Source organism: Eumetopias jubatus, unplaced genomic scaffold (genome assembly GCF_037043125.1).
Source record: "Eumetopias jubatus isolate StellerSeaLion01/CBP00866 unplaced genomic scaffold, mEumJub1_p1.0 scaffold_5, whole genome shotgun sequence".
Classification (NCBI taxonomy): Eukaryota; Metazoa; Chordata; class Mammalia; order Carnivora; family Otariidae; genus Eumetopias; species Eumetopias jubatus.
Window position 1 is genome coordinate 125977685 of NW_028274811.1, and position 19982 is coordinate 125997666.

The following is a 19982-nucleotide window of genomic DNA, read 5'->3' on the forward strand; positions in this document are numbered from 1 at the left end:
GAACACAGGCGGGGTCCATCTCTCACGTCTTCCCAATCCGCCCGCCGGCGCATTTCCTTGGCTCCGAGCGCAGCGTGTCCCCAGGGCGCACAGGTCGCCGTGCTGTGCGAGGCGCGGGGCGCAGGGCTCAGCGCACTGGGCTGGGCTCCCCGGCTCACAGCAGAGCGAGCATGGCGGGGCAGCGGGCGCTACTGCTCGCTGGCTTCCTTCTGCCCGGGTTCCTGCTCTCAGAGGCCGCCAAAATTCTAACTCTGTCTTTGGTGGGTGAGTGCTTGGCGGGAGAATCAGGCGCGTCCCAGACACCCGCGGGAAAGCTCAAATAGCTCTGGGTCAGAGGGTCACTCCAGGTGGTTTTCCAGACTGGGCTTGGGTCCTAGGCTAGACGGGGGAGAGGCAGGAGGGGCTTGTGGGGAAATGAGGGGTCCCTACCACCGAGAGGTGAAGAAACTTCCTGAGAAAATAGAATACTTGTTCCTCTCTCTTCCTACTCAGATTTGCTCTCCTAGGCGCGGGAAATGGATCCAGAAGTTTGAGATCCCTCCCAGTGCTGGAGACCCGGGGCTGCCTCCTCCAGGGAGCGGGCTGCAAATTCAGAGGCTCACCCTAAACTTCTGGGTGGCGCGCAGCCATTGCCAATAGGGACTGTGGGAGCGTGTGCAGGCTCTTGGAGGCCAGGGAAAGGAGCTTATGGGGGGCATAAGCACTAATTTTCTGACAAGTGAGCCAAGGTGGAGCAGGGAAGGTATTTCAGTGACACCTAAGAGGGTGGAGTGCTTTCCATCCCCAGGAAACTTGGAGAACTGGCCAGGGCTGGGGACCGGACCTTGGACATTCGGGTCTCGCCAATGCCCGCTCTTTTCACTGGTGCTGCTGGAAGTGTTTGAAGGATTCGGGGACTGTGAATTCTGCATTTTGTGGCCCCAGTTTTACTTCCTTTACTTTTGCACCAAAGGGAATAGGAGATGAAAAGGAAAAGAAAAGGGAAAAGGATCAGGATAAGGGGTCATCATAAGATGGAGCTTTCCCAAGATTGTATTTGCACCCACAATGGGCTCTTTTAGGTCACTTACTGTATAAAGATCGCTGGGAATCGGGGAAATCTTAGAGCTGGAAAGAACCATAAATAATCGCATTTAGCCCCCACAGCGTTTTCCTGAGCAGGAAACTAAGGGTCGGGACATCAGGCACCTTTTGTCAGAGCACACCAGGCCTCCCTAATGGTACACATAAGGAATTTAGCTGGGGTTTCTTATCCCAAGACCAGCCTGTCCACAACTTCCAGTCTCACGCACTTTTCAGTGGGGATTAAAAACAAAACAAAACAAAAAAAAACTCTAAGAAACCCCGGAACTCCTTTTGAACTCTTTTTTGGCCCGTTTTGATTGTTAGTAGTGTTGATCCGAAAGAGCTCCCTCACCTTCAAAGCGTGTGTCCTTTAGACTCTGAGAGGGAAAGGGTGTGGTTTGGAGGCGTTGGAAGCCCCACCTCTGGCCCAGAAAGCACTGGGCTCCCCAAGACCCTCAGGAATGGCTGCGTCTGCGGGCTGGCATCTCCCTTGTAGCCTTTTCTTCCAAGGGTTAAATGTGAAGCCAGAACAGGCAGTCTGAGAGGGTAGGAGTTTGTGTTTTATATAATCTGTGTTACCTCAGGCAACACAAGCACAGATTTTAAAAACTAGGGTAATTTCCGGTAATTTCCACAGATACACACCATTACAGTAGTCCAACATCCCTCTCTGCTGACCCAGCCGCCACGGGACTTGCATCTTCCAAACAGCTCCCACTTCCCAACTTTGGCAAATTCTATTCCTTCCCTCCTGGTCTGACTTTCTCTGCTACTGAGACTCATAGATTCAACCAAATGTCCCATGATTCATACGGTTTTGGATAAGATTTAGTGTGATAGAACCTGTACCTCCCCAGATGATCAAGCTTCTGTTTCCTTTCGATCCCAGGATTTTCCTAGGCTGGCTGATGCCCCAGTCTCTCATGCATACAGGATCCTGTAATTCCACCTCAAGGGCCCACAGTTATTCTGAATGCCTTAATTTGATGTTCAGCAAAATTCAGGCTCCAACTGAGAAACATCCGGCCAAGTACATTTGAATCTCGAGGATTTTGGCTCTAAGTGGTGGCTCACCTTCCTTCTGGTCCAATGGCTCTTTCTTGGACTGATATTCAAGTTCCCATGTTTCTGCCTCCTACACTAGCATAGATTTCCAAAGAGTAAGATTCCAGAACAAACTCTGACTAATTGTCCATTGGGAATCCTTCACGCTCATATAGAGCACTGTGCCACACTTTACACAAGTACAGTTATTTCTTTAGAGCATAGTGTCTGCATAAGGCCTGGCTAAAATTAACATATACTTAGGATCAGGAATTCCTTAAGGCATAAGCAGAGAAGCTCGTCACACTGATGTTTGGTCATTTTTGTGACTGGAGTCACAATGAGGATCTGATGGAGGTTTGCCAAAGTCAAGATTGGGGCCCCTGGGCCCTGAGTGAGTGGCTGGGGCTTACCCAAATGGAGATGAAGCTCATCTTCCTCTATTCACCATCAGCTTTCTGTCAGCTAATTCTCATCTCCTGGATCTCTTAACCTATCAGCTTTAGGCATTTTATTATCATCATTACAAAAGTGAAGTTGTACATTGTTCCTAGGTGGAAGCCATCATCTACTGCTGGACCGGGTGTGTCAAATTCTTCAAGATCATGGTCATAATGTCACTATGCTTCACCAGAGAGGAAATTCATTTATATCAGGTATCTTTTCTCACCAATTTTTTCTATTTATTCTACTCTATGCAAAGTGTAGAGTAAAACAACGATACCTTTTGCTTAGAAAACTGTTTTTGAAATCTAACTGGACTGAAAGAATGAAAAGTGTGTGTGTGTGTGTGTGTGTATGTGTGTGTGTTAATGTAAGGTGTTGGAAAACTTCTTGGCTCTATCTCCCAGCACTCCACACTCTGTAGTCCCATATTTTCCCCCCTTACCTTGCCTTCCACTTCATCCCAAGCAACCTTCCATATATTGCAGATTATTTTGGTAAATGGTACTTCATAACAGCTTGAAAACATGTGAACAGAAGTGTTCAGTTAAATATGCCATTTTCTTTTCTTATATCACAGATTCCTTTTTTAAATCGTAGATCACTTTCTCCTTTTATGATATCTAAAATCTAAGAAAGCTTTCTTAAGAAATCCCTTATTTATCCAGCTAAGATCAGAATCTATCACTGAGATGATTTTGTTTTCTAGAAAAATCAATGCCTTGTCAACAGTTTGTGTATAATGATGTTGGACGTTCTTAACTGCATCATTGAGTCCAATGAATTTTAGCCAAAATGAGCAAATAAATTTTATCAACTCTTTTCTGTTGACAGACAAGAAAACAGCAGCCCAGAGAACTGAAGTGGTTTGCTTAAGGTGATATGGCAGATTAATAATAGTGTTGGGTGGCTTTAGGACTTTAAGCTCTGGATTGCTCAATCTGAAGTTTTCTCAGGCTTTGATTTAAAAAAAGATGCAATTTTAAGCAGCATCTTTGGGGAATAAAATCTGAAAAATTATAAAACTTTGAAGGTGTTCAGTCTTTGTTATTGTTCAGATTTTGTTAAAACAATTTTTTCTGTGAAAATTTCTTTGAAGATTTTTATTGTGGTAAAATATCCACAGCATAAAATTGACCTCTTAAACATTTGTTTTGTAAGTTTACTGACTTTAAGTGCATTCATGTTGTTGTGCAACCATCACTGCCATTGCTCTCTAGAACATTTCCCTCACCACAAGTGAGAACTCTGTACTAATTATATGGTAACTGCCAATTACCCTTTGCCTGTAGCCCTTGGTGACCATTATTTTACTTTATTTCTCTAATAATTTGGCTATTCTAGGTACCTCATTTAAGTAGAAACATACAATAGTTGTCTTTTTGTGTCTGGCTTATTTCACGTTGCATAACGTCTTCAAGGCTCATCCATGCTGTAGTATGGATCACAATTTCCTTCCTTTTTTAAGACTGTATAATGTTCCGTTGTAAGTATATACCACATTTTGTTAATCCAGTCATCTGTTGATGGACCTTTTGGGTATTTTGAATAATGCTGCTATGAAGACTGGTGTACCAATATCTATTTGAGTCCCTACTTAAAATCATTTTAATCACCTTCTAGATTAGGTTCTGTATTCTTCACTGAACATTATTTATATACATATCTTTTTGAATCTGTGTTGACCACAGACATGATTAAATAGCTGTAGTGTATTAGTTTTCAAGGTAGTTATTCTTAATTTTGAAAATTGCAATTAAATTTAATTAAAATTTTTAATGAAATTAAGTTAAATTAAAATTTAAATTGATTAAAAATAATTTTGGTAGTTCCCATGAATTTTGAGAAACTAATAAAAGCTTCAGACCTTCTACCCCTTTAATAAACACATGTACACAAAAATCTATAAACAATTTGGGGAGTTCATGGATCCCTTCAGGTTTTGTTTTTTTTTTTTTATTAGTTTCAGAGGTAGAATTTAGTGATTCATCAGTTGCATATAACACCCAGTGCTCATTACATCAAGTGCCCTCCTTAATGCCTATCACCCAGTTACCCCATACCCCCCCACCTCCCCTCCAGCAACCCTCAGTTTGTTTCCCAGTGTTAAGAGTCTCTTATGGTTTGTCTCCCTCTCTGATTTTGTCTTGTTTTATTTTCTCCTCTCTTCCCCTATGATCCTGTATTTTGTCTCTTAAATTCCACATATGAGTGAATTCATATGGTATTTGTCTTTCTCTGACTGACTTATTTCACTTTGCATAATACCCTCTAGTTCCATCCATGTCATTGCAAATGGCAAGATTTCCTTTTTTTGATGGCTGAGTAGTACTCTATTGTGTATATATACCACATCTTCTTTATCCATTCGTCTGTCGATGGACATCTGGGCTTTTTCCATATTTTGGCCATTGTGGACATTGCTGCTATAAACATTGGGGTGCAGGTGCCCCTTCGAATCATTATGTTTGTATACTTTGGATAAATACCCAGTAGTGCAATTGCTGGGTCATAAGGTAGCTCTATTTTCAACTTTTTGAAGAACCTCCGTCTTGTTTTCCAGAGTGGCTGCACCAGCTTGCATTCCCACCAACAGTGTAGGAGAGTTCCCCTTTCTCCGCAACCTCACCAACATCTGCCTGTTTCCTGAGTTGTTAATTTTAGCCATTCTGACTGGTGTGAGGTGGTATCTCATTGTGGTTCTGATTTGTATTTCCCTGATGTCGAGTGATGTTGAGCATTTTTTTTCATGTGTCTGTTGGCCATTCTTATGTCTTCTTTTGGATCCCTTAAGTTTTATCCTAAGTTTCCAGGTTTAAATCTAGAGTTTCTTCCAATATTCCCCAATCACAGGTATTTCTGAGGCTTTGAAACAGCGTGTTAATTCTTTACCTTAGGAATAGAGCTTGACTAGATGTCTGCAAATAGGGAAAACACATGTTTGAGTTATTATTTCTGACCTGATGCCCATTTCAGTGCATTGTAACATTTGAACCATTTATTAACTCCTTGTTTGGACACACTTCCCCATCTTGTTCATTTATTTACTACTTTCATAAAGAAATGATATCAGATCGAAGAAGCAAAGATTTTCAATATTCACATATACTACTGCTTCAACCAATATCTGGCATTATAATTGGGTTATTGATAGAGGTTGGAAAAATATTAAGAAGCGTGATAGAGTAAGTCTAGATAGTCTTGAAGAGACTATTGGTAGAAATGTGGATGTTAAGAACTCTGTTGCAATATATAAAAATATCAAATCATTATGTTTTACACCTGAAGCTAATGTAATGTTACATGTCATTTGTGTCTTAATAAAAATATAAGAACTCTGCTAATGAGGACTAAGAAGGAAGTAAGGAGCGTGGTAGAGAAAATCTGTATTGTCTGAGACAATATGTAAATCATCATAAACACACTTCTGGTAAAAATACAGAGGGTAAGGACACCTTGCTTCTTATAGTAAAATGTGAGAGGAAAGAGATAAATTGAAGGGAGAACCATTAAGCATAAAGAAATGAAGACTTCATGATTTGGGAAATTCTCAGCCTATCTAGATTATAAAAGATTCTAAAATTAGGGGATTTGCTGCCAGGAAAGAGAAAACCGGTGGTGTGGCTGGATAACCTCTTGCTGTTGCCTCTGAATAGGTCAGAATATTCAGTCTCACAGAGCCCTTTAAATATTGGGGGTGTGAATCATGAGTCCCCTCAGCCCTGTTGGCTGAAGCCAAAAGTAGAGGTGAAATTCTTTTTAAAGATCTGTGTAGCAGCTCTTGTCTAGCAGAGTGAATTTCCATGATATACCCAGAAGATCCATAAGGTACTTGAGAATTTCATACTGGGTAAATACTGCCAATTTGGACCAAAAGGACAGAGAAAGAGTGACATGAAAGAAGGTAATTGAACTCAGAAACACACTCATAAACTATTTAGCTGAGAACTCATGCTACCTTTCATGAAGAACAAATGAGAAGTCTGAGTGTGAAGCAGTGAGTACAAAGGGTAGAACTTCAAGCTTACAGTGCTGAGCTTCAAGTCACAGCAGGTTATTTCCAGTTTTTAAAACCTAACATGGTCTGCCCAGTTGGATGTCAACATTTCTTAGGACCAGAAATTCATATTTTCCTTCCATTTTGTTCCACTCTGAATGATAATATCTGTAACTGGTATCTTAATGTTTCTTGGAAGCAGATAAACTTGTTTCCTAATTTTCAGAGGTCCACAGATGGATCGTATCCAGACTGTTCCACCTATACTTTATTGAATTATTTGGATAATATAATTTGGGACATTCAAGCTAATGACATTTAGATGAAATTTTGAACTATGAGTTGGTGATGTGATGGTTTGAGACTTGTGGGAATGTTGGGATGGAGTGATTATATTTTGTATGTGATATGGACATGAGTGTTTGAGGTCCAGAAAGCAGAACATGCTGGTAGAAGATAATGTCCCCACCCAAAGATATGCTCTAACCTTTAGAACCAATGACTATACTGCCTTACATGGCAAAGGAACTTTGCAGATGTGATTCACATAAGGATTTTGAGATGGGAAGATTGTCTTGGATTATCCATTTGGGCTCTATATAGTTCCAAGAGTCCTTCTGAAAAGAAAGAGATGATGGGGAGGTGGGAGGGGTATGGGGTCACTGGGTGATGGGCATTAAGGAGGGCACTGGATGTAATGAGCACTGGGTGTTATATGCAACTGATGAATCACTAAACTCTGCCTCGGAAACTAATAATACACTATATGTTAATTAGCTGATTTAAAAAAAAAGAGAGATGACAGGAGAGTAAGAGAAGGAAATGTGATAATGGAAGGAAAGTCAGATAATGGATGATGCCATTTTCAGTTAAAAGGAGGCCATGAACCAAGGAATGAAGACAATCACTAAAAGATGGAAAAGGCAAGAAAATGTCTTTCAGAGCCTCCAAAAGGAATGCTGGCCTGCCCACAACTTGCTCTTTTCCCAGCGAGACCCACTTTGGACTTCTGATCTCCAGAATTATAAGATAATAAATTTGTTCTGTTTTAAGCAACTAAGTTTGTAGTCATTTACTACAGCAGCAATTGGAGACTAATACCTCTATCAACAGGTGGTCTAGAGAACTCCAGGAAGCCTGGGAAGAGGTTGTTGAAGCCTTTATAATGAATGCAAATGTGTGGGGGGGCACTAATGCCAGTGCGCATTGTATTGCAGTTTGGACAGATTCTAGATCTTTGTTATTTGGCCTTATTCAAAGTGGGCTGATTTTCAAAAATGAGTATAAATGGATGTAAGGAAAATGTATAAATCGGAAATATATTGCCTCCAGATTGCAAAAAGGCTTAAAAGTTGTTGGACTTGTTGAGATATTGTGGTGTTATGAGTCAATGGTTATTTCTTTTTTTTTAAATAAAGATTTTGTTCATTTATTTGAGAGAGAGAGAGAGAGAGAGAACACACAAGCGGTGGGAGGGACAGAAGGAGAGGGAGATGAAGAAGTAGACTCCTCACTCAAAGGGGAGCCCAACTTGGGGCTCGATTCCCAGGGCCCCGAGATCATGACCTGAGCCAGAGTCAGACGCTTAACCGACTGAGCCACCCAGGTGGCCAATAGTTGTTTCTTGATAGTGTCGTGGAAAGAGAGACCTTAACTGATCAAATGATTCCTAGGAATTTAACTGAGGTCCTAGGCCTTGAGCTTTGTGTGGGGCCATGGCACATCCTTTTCTGTGCACTCCTGTGGGAATGTTTCTCTGTCCTGAATAAGTATATCAAATCAATCTCCTTAGAGTGGGATATTTTCAATATAATGTCCTACCTGGGCTCCTGGTGAAAGTTGGATGTGGTTAAGATCTTGACAATAAGATTGTGGCCAATGGTAGGACTGTTGAAATACCCCATGGATAACTAGTTAAAGGTGCACTGTGTCCTTTCCAAAGTGAAGGTAAACTGACATTCAGAGTCTGTTGACATAGGTACCTAAAGAATGTACTAGCCAAATCTATGATTGCAAAGTGTTTGCCAGTACATACTTGGATAGCAGTGCTTTCACTAAGATTGGGCTTGGTAGTTTCAATGTGTAGGACTGTGCATTAATCTATCCCCAGTTTACACACATTTGATTGGATGTTATGACTGATGAAAGCATACATGTTTAAGAGAGTATGGAATATTTATTACTCAAATAATAAGGCTTATTTTTTTTTTTTAAGAGGAGTAGTATAGACTCCTCAGTCAATCTGAAAAATGACTTTCCAGAGGAGGGAGGGGTGACTAGTTTGAGTTTTTTTATTGTGGGTAGAGAGTTGAGATGTGTTGAGGGTTCCCCCTCATTGGTCTTCACTTGCATGGTTTGCAGCTTCCGCTGTGGCCAAGGGTAGGAGCATGTTGACTTTCTTAATAGTTTGCCCCAGTGAAGCACTGAAGAGAGAGTGGGAGATAGGGCTTGAAAACTGTCAGGAGTCAAACATCAGAAATGGACTCAGACTTTTCATTACACGTGGATACGTGGGAGAAGTCACGCTGGTAAGTAGAGGCACAGAGGTCTGCTATTTTATATAAGCTTCTTAGTACTTTTTTGTACTTTTTACTGAATCAAAAAACTATTTGGATTTATCACTCTAAATAATGAAAATGAGCTTTTCTAAAACAGAAAGAGCAGAGGCTCTGAAATCAAACGGACTTTATCACTTCCTATGTGGGCAATTTTGACAAATTATCTTAATTTGCTTAAGATAATTACCTTTGTATCTTCAGTTACCTTTGTTTTCTCACCTGTAAAATGAGAGAAATAGCTATACCTTTGGAAGCTTTTTTAAAGAAAATTTTTGAAGATTTTATTTATTTATTTATTTTTGAGAGAGCGTGAGAGAGAAAGCACAAGCATGGGGGAGGGGTAGAGGGAGAGGGCGAAGCAGGCTCCCTGTTGAGCAGGGATCCAGATGTGGGGCTTGATCCCAGGAAGCTTCCAGGGCACCTGGGTGGCTCAGTCAGTTAAGCATATGACTCTTGATTTCACCTCAGGTCATGATCTCAGGGTCCTGAGATTGAGCCCCTCATTGGTCTCTGCACCCAACAGAGTCTGCTTGAAATTCTCTTCCCCTCTCACTCTCTCCCTCTGCCCCTTCCCTCACTCACATGTGCTCTCTCTCTCTCTCTCTCTCTCAAATAAATAAATCTTAAAAAAAAATAAATGGAAGCTTCCATAACTTTAAATTGAGAAGCACTCCTTAATCAGTGTAAGGTTCTCAATACATGTTATCATTTTATAAGATTGAATGAATGAGGATGCAACCAAACCACATAAAAATAGTTCAAAAGGCAAACATTCAAATAAATATGAAATTACTTGAGCAAACAAATATTGATCTTATCACGCTAATGTTAATCCATGTTTTGTGACATACTTAACATTTTTAACCCATGGGTGTTTTTTAGATTTTAAAGAGAAGGAAAAATCATACCAAGTTATTTCTTGGCTTCCACCTGAAGATTATAACAAAGGATTGAAGGAGAATTTTGATTTTTTTATAGAAGAAGCTTTGGGTGACAGGTAATTGTTATTTTTTATTATTTGAACCAAAGAGTCACGATTTTAGCGATAGAAATGAATGGATGGATGGATGGACCGAAGACATAGAAAGGGACGGACGGATGATGGGTGGGTAGATGAAGGGATACATGATGAGTGGATGGTTGGGGAAACAAGTATTCACACCAAATTATCCAGTTCAGTCACTGGAGATTCTTCTTTGTTCTGCAGTGTCCCTGTTCCATGAATGGATTTCTGTAGAAAGTGGAGGCTGTTCCTTCTGGGACGTCCTTTCAACACTTCTCTTACATCTTTGCTTATAACCTCCCCAACACAGAAGTATGGGTACCTCAACCTATCACTGTTGGTAGGGAAATGAAAGTGAACTTCTTCCACTTATTTTTCCTTCTTTTCTTCACATATATTCTCTTCATGGTGGGGGAGACTTATGAACGTTGATTCTGTAGTAGTTGAACATCTGGTCATGTAAAGTCCTTTAAAAAAAAAAAAAGATTTATATGCTGGGGCAACCCAGAGAGAGAGAGAGAGACAGCGAGCGAGCAGGAGTGGGGGGAGGGGCAGAGTAAGAGCCAGAGAGAAAGAGAGGGAGATAATCTCAAGCAGACTCCCTCCTGAGCATGGAGCCTGATGGAGGGCTCAATCTCACAACCCTGAGACCATGACTTGAGCTGAAATCAAGAGTTGGATGCTTTACTGACTGAGCCACCCAGGCACCTGGCCATATAAAGCCCTTGTAAAAAGCCATCAGTCTTATGCAAAATAAGACATGACTCCTTTTGCCTTATCTGAATGGAAAGGAACACATAACTCCTTCGTCTTAGACATAAATGGGGAAAGACAAAAATCCATGCCTATTTTAAATAATTACAGTGGCCTTGCCTTCTTTTTACCTTGAAAATTTTACTCACTAGTCAAGATCTTGCTTACATTTACCTTTTTTCAGAAAGTCTTTTTCTTTAAACTGGGAAGCTACAGTCCCTCCTGTCTAGGTCTGAAGTAACCTATTCCATTTGATACTCAGTCTATATTATCTTGCACTGTTAGTTATATATTTTAAATACATGCTTTGTCTCTTCTCCCTTAATGTAATATTTTTGGAGACATTTTCTTCTATTTGTTAGCTTAATTTTAAATATGATTAATATAATATATCCTAGGAATTTTTACAGCACTACTGAAATTATCTAAAATATCTGACAATCACACTCCTTTGCTACATGAAGTCTTCAAAAACACACAGCCAAGGATGATTTTTGCCAATTACTTCCATTGTATGACTTGAAGTTGTTCCTAAATATCAGGCAGAGATCTGCATATTGTTAATAAGTTCTTCGCTTCTGGTCCTTCTCTACCTGGGGTGCGATGGTACAGTAGTGTACAATTACGGGGTGCCAGGGAATTGATTCTCTTGGTCCTCCATGTAGCCAGCAGGCCACTTGTGACCTCTGATACCTTAAAGTGCAGGTGGACATTCTTATCTATTTCCCCATAGGTGTACAAACGGGAAGGAAACGAGTCATAATCTATACAGGCCGTGATGGGAGAGCCTTATAAGGAGATAGGTCCCTGGAATATGCCCATGGGCAAAGTCTTAATTACATGTTAGTACTCTTTATCACTATCTTCTCTGGACATGTCAATCTGCATTGAAGTAAAAAAGCTAATAATATGTTTATTATTAACAAGGCCTTGCTTTGCTTTGCTTTTCCTTTCTCTATTTTCTCTTATTTTCTCTTCTTTTTTTTCTTCTCTTCTCTTCTTTCTTTCATTGCCAAACTTGTGGGCATAGAAAGGTGAAATTCCCATCTTAGCTGAGTTTTGAGTTCTAATGTGATAAAATAGTCCCTTGGGTGAGGTGATCTATCACATTTAGAATACACAGTGATTTTTTTTTCAGATGTAGTATTCTATAATTTATCAGTTGTGTATAACACCCAGTGCTCATCACATCATATGCCTTAGAATACACAGTGATTTTTAAAAATAGCTTATATGATCAATATTTATGGAACTGTATCATCAAGTGACTTCCACAGTTTGGCTGAGTAAACAAGAAAATCACTCATAAAAAGTCAGTATGTAAAAGAAAGGTAAGGAGAACATTACAGAATTTATCATGTAGAAAGAGGTCTATGAGATTTGCTATGGTCAGAGAAGGTTCCCAGAGCAGAAGGTCCAACAGTGACAATTTGTTTTCAGTTAACATAATTCAGTTGTCCTCATGGATTTCAAGAATTAAGAACTCAAAGTCATAGGTTTTTGAATAAAGTGGCACAGAGAGTGCTTGGGATTTGGATGAGAGAGGGAGGAGAACGGGAGGAAGGGAACACTCTCCAGAGCAGAACATGTTCTCAGAGTAACTGAGATGAGGGTATTTATGGACAGTGGTAGAATAGGTACACTGCTGCTAGATGTGGTCTTGCTCACCTGCGGTATTTTCTTTGTAGACCAAGGTTCCTTTATGTATTGTGAAATTAACAGCTTCGGTGAATATTCACCATTCTTCTTTTCTTTCTTACAGATACACATTTGGAAAGTTTTTAAGCTTTATGGAACAGCTGGGGCTTCAGTGCAGTCATTTTCTAAGGAGAAAGGATATCATGGACACCTTAAAGAATGAGAACTTTGACCTAGTGATAGTTGAAAATTTTGACTACTGTCCTTTCCTGGTTGCTGAGAAGCTTGGAAAACCATTTGTGTCCATTCTCTCTTCCTCGTTTGGCGCTATAGATATCGGACTGCCAAACCCCCTGTCTTATGTGCCAGTATCCCGTTCCTTCCTAAATGACCACATGGACTTCTGGGGTCGAGTGAAGAATTTTCTGATGTTCTTTGATTTCTCCATAAGACAATGGCAAATCCAGTCTACATATGACAACACCATCAGGGAACATTTCCCAGAAGGCTCTAGGCCAGTTTTGTCTCATCTTCTAAAGAAAGCAGAGCTGTGGTTTGTTAACTCTGACTTTGCCCTTGAATTTGCTCGGCCCCTGCTTCCCAACACTGTGTATGTTGGAGGCTTAATGGCCAGAGCTGTGAAACCAGTGCCACAAGTAAGTGATTAGTACTCAATATGGACTTCATGCAGAGCTCTGCAGTGCAGAGTTGGTGGCTCCCATGCCAGTGAGAACTGAGACAGAGTAGGGCGAGGCAAGTGCACCTAAGACATGGTTTTTAAGGAAGACTCACTTTCAGGGTCATGCAATTATAGTGTTAGGACTGAATAACCCTGAGGTTGAGGACCTCCTTACATAGTGTACCCAGGGTCCTCTCTAGTTCTGGCGCTGGTGGGATAAGCTTTTCATTTTTTTTTTTTTTTTTTCCGGTAATCTCTAAACGCCACAAGGGGCTCAAACTCACAACACGAAGGTTGAGAGTTGCATGCTCTCTCCACTGAGCCATCCAGGTGCCCTGGGATAAGCCTTTTAATAAGTGAATATTTTCATGTGCATTTTGTATGATCATATGTATAGTAACTGTGGGGCAAGCATCCATTACGTGTGAGAATTGTTGAAGAGATGAGTTAGTCACTCATGTTGTGTGAAACACACAACACTGTGTAACCAAGGTGGACTGTGTGGACTGACAGTAAGAACTGTGGGCATCATCACCAGCATCCCCAGCCTGTAGAGCCCTAGTTCCTGATTCCACATAGGCCTTCTGATTTGATTGATCTGGGGTCAGACCTGGGCATTATAAATTGTGAAAGCTGCCAAGCTGGTTTGAAGGCATAAACTCAGAACTACTGCAGTAGAAGTTTTTAAAAGGAGGGGAGCTAAGATGAGTTGATTTCCTGTTGCTTATCAGCACCGGGTTGCCATTTTATGGAATTTATCTTATTTAATATCTTGCCACCTGGAGGAAAGTATGATGATCTCCATTTTTATAAACGAGGAGACAGAGACTCGGCATAAGTGACTTTCCCACTGCCATTCATTTCAGAGTGAGGGAGACTTGATTTGGCCTGGGTCTTCCAGGCCCCCAAGCATCTACCCTTCATTGACTGACCTTGAAGTGAGTAAGCAGGGAGAGTTGGAGAATGATCCATGGGCTAGATGGGCTTTGAGTTGATGGCAGGATTTTTTAATGGATGGAGCTAGGGAGGAAAGGAGTTCCAGTTGGAGAGAACAAATAGCTCAAAGTGTCAAAGTAAAAATAAGACAGGCATGACTCTGGGTTCCTTTGGTGACTCTAGCTAGACTGGACCAGAAGATTCAATTCAAATATAGTCAGGCCAGATTGCAGGAGACTTTACTTGACAGGAAGATGGGTTAGGCCTTGGTGATAGGGTAGGGGGAAGGGATGGTTAAGCAGGAGCATAATGGAAGTAAGGGTTGTAATGGCTGTGAGAAAAAGAGGCTTTTTTCAAAAAATTTTCTCTATATTTTCCAGTTTTTACATAGTGTCTCATGTGGCTTTTTTAATTAAAAAGGACAACAAAGCTGTAGTCAAAGTGGTCCTCTGAGATGGTAAATCAAGCAGTGTTATGCTGGGTGGAATCATTCCAAGGATGAGGGTCTAGAAGCTGGGGAAGGGGGGTTCTAGTAGTCTAGAGTCAGGGTCTGAAGAAATACTTGAAGCAAGAATTGACCAAAACTGTGTTAAAGCCAAGATTACAACATTAAATCCCAACCTTCCTTAAGTATTGCCCGAGGACTTCAAAAAATAAACTGCCCAAGTTTGGAGTTAGGACTGGGCACTACCATTTTTTGTCTTCTTTTTTTTTTTCAAAGATTTTATTTATTCATGAGAGACAGAGAGAGAGAGAGAGAGAGAGAGGCAGAGAGAGAAGCAGGCTCCCAAGCAGCAGGGAGCCCGATGCAGGACTCGATCCCAGGACCCTGGGACCATGACCCGAGCTGAAGGCAGACGCCCAACCATCTGAGCCACCCTGGCACCCCTATTTTTTGTCTTCTTATGTGGATATAATTTGCAGTCGTGTGGGTGAGCCACTGAGGTAGAAGATGAATTACAAAGATCAGTTAATAAGAATATCACAATGTATCAGAGCAAAGCACTGTACGTGGTACAGAGTGTGAGTGGTCAGGAGCCTTTCTCCATTTCTTCCACCTCTTATGCTAGAGGCCTTCTCCCAACTTCTCCAATGTAGCCTCAGATGTAGCACCTCCCTCTACCGGACCCTAACACCCCACCAGTATTCTTCCTATACTACCATTTTCTGGTGGCCTTGGAAAATTCCCAAGTGACCATGTCTCCATTTACCTATGATGAGCAGAGGGTCTAGGATGGCCCTGACATCAGGATTTTAAAGAAGAAAGATATTCCCACCAACACCATGGGCATAAGCACCATGCACAGGGTACTGAGCTGTGCCGGGGGCTATTTGCTCAGAGAAGGGTAAGAGAGTGTGCAGTAAATATCTGGCTTTCATTTCGTGGCTGTCTAGGCTTTCATGAACAACTTTGCTCACCTCCTTTCCTTTCTTACCTTTCTCCAGGAATTTGAGAATTTCATCACCAAGTTTGGAGACTCTGGTTTTGTCCTTGTGGCCCTGGGCTCCATGGTGAGCAACTTTCAAGCCCAGGAACTTCTCAGGGAGATGAACAGTGCCTTTGCTCATCTCTCTCAAGGGGTTATATGGAAATATAAGCCTTCTCATTGGCCCAAAGACATCAGATTGTCAGCAAATGTGAAAATTGTGAACTGGCTTCCTCAGAATGATCTCCTGGGTAAGGACTGCCCAGGTCTGCTTCACCCTTGTCACTTACATATTTTTAGAATTCATCAGGCTCTGACCTCTAGTAGGGCAATCCCATTTGCACTAGGAGGAGCTGCTAATAGCTAAAGGTAAGTCTGCAGAAGGCAGGAACAGAGCAGCCAGCTGGAGTTCTTGGGACATCAGACCCTACTTCTAATGAGATCAGTGCCCAAACAGCCATCTCCCCTTCATTGTTTTCTACCCCAGGCCAGATGTCGGCAGACATCAAAGTCACCTTGACCTACTGCATTTGGTCTTGAACAGGGTCACCCAAACACAATCTGAAACAACCTATGGATTCCAAAGAAAACATACCGGAAGGATGTTGCCACTGTATTTAGTGGCTTCAAGAGTAACTGTTCATCCACATGCACTTACATGTATATATATACACCCACTCCTCCCACAAACACATCTTTCTTAGTTATTAAGGTGGGAGCAATTCATACCTTCACAGCATTGATGCCAATAGTGTCTTCAGGATGTGCCAAAATCCCTGAGCGCCAAGATGAACAACCTCATAATCAGTTATTTGGTCTAGTTTGTCTCTGGAACCAGAGAGTTCCCTCACCACCACCACCCTCCCAATAGGTTCTCTTTGTGCCCAGTGCTGCTTTTTACAGACCACTTACTCCCATAGCCACTGACAGAATCAAAGGCTCATGATCAAGATAATGACTCAAAATAACCTGGGGAATTGAAGGAACAGATTCCTGGCTCCTCTTCTGCAAATTTAATTCTTTAAGTCTGGAGTGGGGCACATGGTGCTCCTTTCAAAGAAGAGACAAGGAGATTTTGATGTGCATCCCAGTTGAGTGACACAGGCTGAGACAAACTCTTCATGAATTTTCAACAATAATCTTAGGTAGCTTTAAATAGGATGGGATGGAAATGCTGGAAATGGAAATACTCAAGTGTAGGGCTAGTCTCTGCTTTCAAGGGGCTAATCATGTATTTGAGGAGATAATGCATACAGTATAAATTTTGTGATTGCCACATGAGTTATGATGCCAGTGAATGTGTAAGGAATTCAGAGAAGAGGGAAATAAGTTGGCAGGTGAAAAAAGAGTGCTCAAGACAAAAAGAAAGAGATAGAGACAGAGAGACACAATGAGAAAATAGAGATGAGCGAAACAAAGGGAGTGATTAGGATGTTAGAGAGAAAGATGGATGGGTGGATGGAGAGAGATATGTGCCTTGCTTAGGAGTATTGTTTAGAGAGTCCCCGGGGTCTGAGTCTTAGCTGGGTTCTGGCTAGGGCAAGGAATTTTCATAAAAAGTCAGGTTTGGAATCCTGTATGTTAGTAACATGCACCTTGGATGTGTCCCAAGCAAAATATCTTTATAATGGCTCCAACAGACTTTGAAATTTCCTTGGTATTTTCTTCTGGCCTTCCTGTTTTCCATGGTTTTCTGAAACTTTTCATTCTGAAATTTGTCAATCTGAAATATTCTGCTCTATTTCTTAATTGAAACAGCTCATCCACACATCCGTCTTTTTGTCACCCATGGTGGAATGAATAGCATAATGGAGGCCATCCAACATGGTGTACCCATGGTGGGGATTCCCCTTTTTGGAGACCAGCCTGAAAACCTGAACCACGTAGAAGGCAAAAAGTTTGGTGTCTCTATCCAGCTAAAGCAGATCAAGGCAGAGACATTGGCTCTGAAGATGAAGCAAGTCATAGAAGACAAGAGGTATGAAGCTCTCTGGGCTTGTGGTCACTTAGACTGAATGAAGACATCAAACACAAAGGGCACTGTGTGCCACTTTTTTGCAATAAAAGCTGAAACATCCGAGACACAGAATAATATGTGGGTGGTGCTTACAGATGATGTGTTTCCTCTGAGAACAAGACTAGGCAATTTGGGTTAGATGTTGAAAACAATTTCTGCCTTAAGTGTTGTGAGGACCCTGACCTACTTACACAGACCTCTGAGAGGTCTTATATTTTGGGGGTGCTTATAGTAGAATTCCAACTGAGTCAGGAGGTTGCCTTTCTGTCCCCCAATATGTCAAGTGTTTCCTGCCTCAGGCCTTTTGTCAGTGCTGCTCCCTAGAACATCCTTCCCTTCTCTTCACAGTGCTGGCTCCTTCATGACTGTCAGAGTCATCTCCAATGTCCTCTCCTCAGAGGGGCAGGTGGTCTTTGTCTGACAGGCCTAAATGTGCTCCTCTCCCCCACCCTCTCCAATCATAATTCATTTTTCCTTCTTAACACTTCTCAGGATCAGTAACTAACCCAGTTCTTTTTGTCTTAATTTATTGTGTGTCCCTTACACTAGAAAGTAGAGAGTTAGCTCCTCTGCACAGCCAAGTGTGTCTCTTGTTTTCCCTGGTATTCCCAGGGCCTAGCACAGGGCCTGCCAAAGTAAGTTTGGATGAATTTCCATTAAGTGAGTCAATAAAAGGGCCTTTGTTTTCTTAGGTAAATTCCCATCTAGTACAATGATCTCATATGAAGAGAAAAGCTTATTCTCTCTACCTTATAAATAAGAAGGACTGTATAACTTAAAGATTCAAGGGAAAGCAGGTACTGAGACCTCAAGACTTATCATATTACCTTGCACAAAGGAGACCCAAATAAGTTCTTGTTAGATGACTGAAAGTCCCCACATAGCTTATGATTCTTAACCCTAGAAAAGTTGTAAGCTCCAGGGGTCAGATAACCTCAGACATTTCATTATGTTTGGTATCTCATGAAGAGCAAATGGTCACTTTCTGAAGAATGAGTTTGTGAATTTCATTGGCTATTCAAAGACATAGATCTGAAATGTCCATAATTTGTTAGCCCTATGATGGTGTCATTTGGGCTGGGATGGTCCCTACGCATTGCACATCAGGGCTTGGTATATAATTTGTGGGGCCCAAAGTAAAATGGAAATGTGGAGCCCATTGTTATAAAGTTTAAGAATTTCAAGAAAATGACAGCAGAGAATTAAAGCAAGCATAGGACCTGTCTAAGTATAGGGTCTTGTGCAAATGTGTGGGCTGCAGCCCATGAAGCCAGTGCTGGCCAATATGATGCTCGGAAGAGGCAGTAAGTACAGGCCTTGTCCTGGGCCCCAGTCTCCAGAGTCATGTTTGACATCTAGCCCAGACACCAGCACAAAGGAGCTGCTTTTATACATATAATTATTTATAGCATGTGATAAGCCTCCTTGGGTAGAGACTAGCCCTTATAGACTTAGTCAGTTTTTATAGATTAGCACTTTTATCACGAGGCATGGATCTTTGCATGGAGGGACCAGGTTGAACTTTTCCATGGGACCCAGCTAGACTGTGGCAAGGCCAGGCCAACAACTTTTCTTGAAACTGAGTCTTTTGTGCGTACGGATGAAAGTGTGTGTGTGTGTGTGTGTGTGTGTGTGATACGAGGTCTCTAAGACTTCTGAGAGCACATGAGTAACACCCTGCCTCTGTCTCTGCCAACAGGTACAAGTCAGCAGCAGTGGCCGCCAGCATCATCAGGCGCTCCCACCCCCTGACCCCTGCTCAGAGGCTGGTGGGCTGGATCGACCACATCCTCCAGACCGGGGGTGCGGCACACCTCAAGCCCCACGGCCTGCAGCAGCCGTGGCATGAGCAGTACCTGCTGGACATCTTCTTGTTCCTGCTGCTGGTCACCCTGGGCACCCTGTGGCTCTGTGGGAAGCTGCTGGGCATGGTGGCCAGGTGGCTGAGTGGGGCCAGGAAGCTGAAGAAGACCTGATGGAGGTGCAGCCTGGACAGGTGTTTGGGGAGCCACTGGTTGTAGAAGGCTTTCCCCTAGCACAGAACACCCCTGGTGTCTTCCCCATATTGGCACTTGATGTGGCACACAAATTGTGAATTGTGTTTCACTATTTTCTGCCTCTGTTTAGAAATTCTTGTGAAGCACTCTTGGGGGTCTTTCAAAAAAATTGTGGTAATATACATCACATGAAATTGACCATTTTAGCCATTAAGTAGAGAGTTTAGTGGCATTAAGTACATTCATATTGTGGTTTAAACAATACTACTGTCCACCTCCAGAACTTTTCATCTTCCCAAATTAAAACTGCACTGATTAAATAATAACTCCCCATACTACCCCATGCCCCCACCCCTGACTCTTGGCAAATCCCTGTTCTACTTCTGTGTCTGTGAATTTGATCTCAGGCTTTTTAACTTAACCC

The 19982-nt window shown here is 41.8% G+C and overlaps 1 protein-coding gene across 2 annotated transcripts; it reads left to right on the forward strand.

Moving 5' to 3' along the window:
• Positions 1-170: 170 nt before the first annotated feature.
• LOC114204863 (UDP-glycosyltransferase 3A2) lies at positions 171-19537 on the forward strand. Of its 2 annotated transcripts, XM_028098081.2 has the most exons (7): positions 171-264; positions 2664-2765; positions 9991-10105; positions 12627-13158; positions 15564-15795; positions 17303-17522; positions 19261-19537. In XM_028098081.2, the coding sequence occupies exons 1-7, from the start codon at positions 171-173 to the stop codon at positions 19535-19537; spliced, it is 1572 nt and encodes a 523-aa protein (XP_027953882.1). The 2 variants fall into 2 exon arrangements, with proteins under 2 accessions (XP_027953882.1, XP_027953883.1); XM_028098082.2 differs by lacking the exon at positions 2664-2765.
• The last annotated feature ends 445 nt before the right edge of the window (positions 19538-19982 follow it).